We start from the raw sequence: 4994 nt of genomic DNA, 5'->3' as shown, positions 1-4994 counted from the left end.
ATGCCCTGCTATAAATATAATAAAGCCTTTTATTATGTCCATTAACCATGGACATGTGTGCTCCAAAAGTTTCCTGACACGCAGTCATTTGTGGCTTTTTAATTATAAACAGAAAAAAATCTACCAGTGAAAGAAGACAGCAGACTGGGAGTGGATCTTTAAGTGTGTGTTTTGAGTATATTCTCTGACAGGCTGAAGGCACCCCCACCTTCTGACCCCACCAGAAACACCCAGTGCAGGCACCTACGTGTGCACAGAGAGCCACTGACACAGCAGGTTAGTCCTGGTCATACACATTTGTCACCTGTGCCAGCTCCAGGGGACTTATGCCGGTTTTTAAGATCCAATAGTATTGATCAAAGCTTTTTTCAACAGGCAAAAATATGCCCCCTCCATCTTGCAGACCTTGTTCCATTTGAACTCAGGAGAAAAGAAAAAAGGCCCAGTAAATTACTTGACAAATTAAGTCATATTTATTGAATGCGTTTTATTTCAACAACCAAAAAATTCTAACAGCCTAACAATGCACATAAGTTAAAAATTAATTATCACTTAGTGATAACGAAGATAAAGTTGATTTACATGGAAAAATGAACATTTACAATATGTTAATCCTTATTCACATTGTTGATACCGCAATAAAACACAATTTGTTTTTTTTATTTTTTATTTCACAAAAAAGGCGGAAAATTGTGCTTTGTTAAGAGGCACTACAAGAAAAGTTTCTTTCTCCAAATAGATATTATATGATGGATATTGAATAAATAGACATATATGCATTGTAATTCGCAAAGTTCTGGCAAGACCACAGGCTAAAATGCCCACAGATTCACTTAGAACCACTGCAAAATTGGCAGTGAAATTAAAAATAAAAAGGCAAGACTCAGCATTGAAAAAATACCTAATAAAATTTTTGGTTGAAGTGTAAAAGATACCAAATGTCGATGCCATCATCAGATGAACAACTTACATAGCTTGGCAAAATTCAGTTTCCTTTCGAATGTATGGAGTGATTTCAGCTACAGGATAAGAAGACAGTTTTGAAAGCGTAGCTCTGAGAGAAACATAAAGCAGCAACCATCGAAATTCTGATTAAAGCTGCAGCATACTACAGAACTAAAGGATGAAGAGCAAAAGGGGCATTAAGTAAGCAACCCACCATAATTTTGCAAAGGTATATGAAATTTATGCAGAGATACTCATGTTTCAAACATTAGCTCTGAAAAAATCTCATAAAAACTCCAGAGGTTACTGAGCAGCTAGAATTAGCTTGTATTGCAACGTCTTCTCCCTGTATATTGTCTGTTCTGAGTAAATATCTACACGTAGAGGTTTGTTTTTCGTTTTTAACTCCTACCTTTTATACCTTTCAAATATATAAATAGTATTAACAGTTATATTACATTGCCTGGTGTAGTAAACAGAAAGTAACTTTCAAAGTGATATTGCATGAGGTCTTTGTCAAGATTACATGAAAAGCCCATGTGAAAAAAGGAAGAAAAAAAGCCAGAAGCCTTGTTGGTACCGTTATGGCTGCAGTTTACAGGCGTCTGAAATCAATCCAGCTGCAAGGTGAGGTCTTTGTCTCGGAAATCATTGCACGAAGTGAAAAGTAAATGCTACTTGGCATCTCTCTCGACAGGGTGCCTCAGAGCGGGTGGATGCTATGGCAGACTGCAGCTTTAGTGCTCAGGCCATCCAAGAGTCAGTCGGGACAGGCTCTGCTCTGTAGCTGCTACCTGGGCGCTGCGGAGCCTCGGCCCGGGCGGGCTGGGACCTGCGGCTGAAAACACTTCATTGCACTGGCACGGAACGCGGGACACGAGGAAGCCCAGCTACAACAGAAACGCGGGGAGGCTGCGAGGAGGGCGAGCGGGAAGGCAGCAATGCAAACCCTCGGGCTGTCAGCGATTTACGTGGCCAGGGTTCTCGGGATTGTGGCATTTTGTGTCGCAATGTAACTTTACATATGTTTTTTTGTGTGTGTGTGTTTCACTTCAGTATAAACAAAAAGCAACAACAAGAAGGAAGCTTATAAATTTTAAGATCTGAAACAGAGAACAAGTAAATAAAATCCACGGTAAAATGTGGTTGATAGTATGAATTCCATACATCAAATCTCAACACATTTATCTTTTTTTCTCTTTCTATAAAGACCTCGTTAATGGACAAGTCTCTATGCACTGCATTTCTGCTTTAGTCATTCTGAATCCCATGAAAACTCATCTGTTCACTACAGAAAGAACTATCTCGAGAGTGGAACATGCTGTATCTTTTTAAGTGTGCATTGTGTTCAAAGTACTTTTAACTTACTAGTTTTCTTTTTAAGGTGCCCTGATTTGTTTTTCTATTTTCTCTCTTTTTTTTCCTCTTTTCTTTTTTTGGCAGTGTTGATTTATGTCTTTAAATACCTCAAAAATTACCCATCAAGTTGCCAGATAGGAAGCCATATAATAATGAAAAAAAAAATCAGGGATAAACATAGAAAATAAATAGGAATTCAAAAATAGTCACCACACCCTGAGAGCAGGCGGCAGTTTATCAAAAAGCCAAAGCAACTCATTGTGAAGTGGTTTTAAAACATAAACAAGTCTCATCTTTAAAGAACTCATTTCACAGTCTATACTTTCAGGTTGTAAAGTTCCGTCCCATGCAATTTAATATATATATATATATATATATATAATGTAAATATATATATACACACACAAAGTTGTAAATTTCCCTTCACTGATTTCATAGGACTTTTTCTTCCAATTTACTTGCTAGCTGTCCCTTTTGTAAGTGCAAGATTGATGAAGGCATAATCCTATGTGACTACAACGATTGCTTCAGTCAGATGTAGCAAGTGTAACACTCGAGTGTCTGTGTCAAGGCGGTGTCTGATCGGGCAACGCTGAATTCATTCGGTTTGCACATGGATCGTGCGCAACGGAAACAAACAAACAAAAAGGAAAACGAGGAAAAAAAATCAAAAATAAAACCAGAAAATCCTTGGATCAATGTATTGCTTTCTGCACTCCTATCTCACATTATCTCTGGTCGATGTCTGCTGGAGCCGCCTTGCTTTTGTCAGGATTCTCCTCCTCAGCCTCCACTTTGTACATTTCCTCAGAGCCTTCCTCACTGTCGTTCTCCTCCGACTCCGTCAGCAGCTCCTCATCCTTGTACTCTGCCACATCAACCACCGTTCCCAAGTGCTCTTTTAGCTTCCCGTGGTGCTTTACGTGGTAGCGCTGGTTCTGGAAGAATTTGATGATGGTGTGTTTGGGGAGATCCAGCTGAGCAGAGAGGGTGTGGATGGCTTCCTGATCGGGGTACAGACCCACGTCGTGAATAAAGCTTTGAAGGATACCTAGAGCTTCCAAGGAGATCTTGGTACGGGATCTTGGCTTTTTGGCACAACTGTCCTCAGCAGGTGGAGGAGGAGCCTCTTCTCTAGGTGGGGAATTCTCCTTGGCAGGCTGGGACTGCTGTCTGTGCAGCACCTATAAGATCAAACAGACACACACTTCACATGCTGACCCCCATGGTGCTTGACATAAGGGCACTTGTACAGGTCTGTCACAGGACCTACTTTGTTCTGGTCAAGAAAAGTATAATTAATATGCATTTTCCACTGCCCTTCTCACCTGTAAGACAGCTACACCTGTCTGCACAACCACAGACTGAAAGGAGGAAGTAATATAAAAGGTAAATGATATAGAATAAATGTAAACGCAAAAAAATTAGTAAGAAATACAAAATATAAGTAATAAAAATATATAATAGCCAAAATAAAAATTAAGTCAAAAGGTATTACAGTCTCATTGTCATGATGATTGGCCAGTTGTCCCATCCCAGAAAAGTCATTCTCCTGCTTTGCTCCTCTTCTGCCCATCCTTGTTTCCTCTCATCTTTTCAGGCTAGACACTTTCACCATTTCTTCAAGATTTCAACTACCACAAAGGTCTAGGCACATGTAGGATTGTCAGGTGCTACTTTATGAATAATGCTTTTGCATTAAAATCCATCACAACTACTTTACGGAAGAAAAAACCAGAAGTGCGGAGATTTGTTAAGATTTCCCTTCTCTCAAGAAAGACAGCAGAGTCAATTCAGTTGCTTGACATAGGCGGCTTTAATGTGTCTCCTGAAGAGATTTCTCTGTATTACTTTCTCTATAGTAATTTCACTAGTGGAGGAGTTCTGAGTTCAAATAATAATAGCCCTCCATTCTGAAACGCCCCCTGGGCAAACACACTTTGCAGTCTTGTAACAGATTTTCACCCACAGTATCTCCTTTTTGGCAAGTTTAAAGAAAGCATATGTAGCTCTTAATCTTCCTAACAGCCACTTAAAATGACTAAGAAAGGGCCTCGTGCAGCCCTTATTCCAGGGGAAAAAATACCTGCTCTGAATTGTTCAAAACACAGAGGAGCTCCATACGCTTTCTTTAAAACCAAATCTATACAAGGGAGATTAACAGAAAAAATCCCCTACAGGATTGAGGGCTGTATTTGCCCAGAGGTTTCTTCAGATGCAGGGAAATAATTATTAGAGCTTGACACTCAAAGCTAACAAAATCAATATGGGTAACTATTTTCTTCCACAAGTAAGAGGGAATACTGGCTCTTTATCCAAGAAGAAAATGTCTTTGCTGCAAACTGTAACATCCAGAGAATCAATCCTACACTAAAGCTCTCTAAAGAAAAAAAAACCAAAAACACAAGGATAAATAATGGAAATGTACTGAGAACTTACACTGAATTTTACACACGTCCCGAGCCCTCAGTAAAATCCTACACTAGCCAAGTTATTACCGCAAGAGGGAAGTCCGCTGTGGAATATCAGCCTGTTATGCAAATAAACGAAAAGGCTCTGTGCCGAAGAGCCCTTTATTCGCTTCCTCCATCAAACGTTCCTGCCGTAACAATCTGTAACATCAGCCATCTCCAGTCACAGCTTTTGGGAAGCAGATCGCAGCCCGCAGGCGCTGCCCACCGCCGAGGAGC

General features: G+C 40.0%; 1 protein-coding gene across 1 annotated transcript in view; it reads right to left on the bottom strand.

The window, feature by feature from the left end:
• Positions 1–454: 454 nt before the first annotated feature.
• The window catches only part of SATB2 (SATB homeobox 2), a 107998-nt gene continuing 103458 nt past the window's right edge, over positions 455–4994 (bottom strand). The window contains exon 9 of the mRNA XM_005415950.3: positions 455–3488. Within this exon, the coding sequence (XP_005416007.1) occupies positions 3033–3488 (456 nt within the window). The 3' untranslated portion in view covers positions 455–3032. The remainder of the gene's footprint in view (positions 3489–4994) is intronic.

Source organism: Geospiza fortis, unplaced genomic scaffold (assembly GCF_000277835.1).
Source record: "Geospiza fortis unplaced genomic scaffold, GeoFor_1.0 scaffold112, whole genome shotgun sequence".
Lineage (NCBI taxonomy): Eukaryota > Metazoa > Chordata > Aves > Passeriformes > Thraupidae > Geospiza > Geospiza fortis.
The sequence above is the reverse complement of the archived record's forward strand: the minus strand, read 5'-3'. Positions and strand labels throughout refer to the sequence as shown.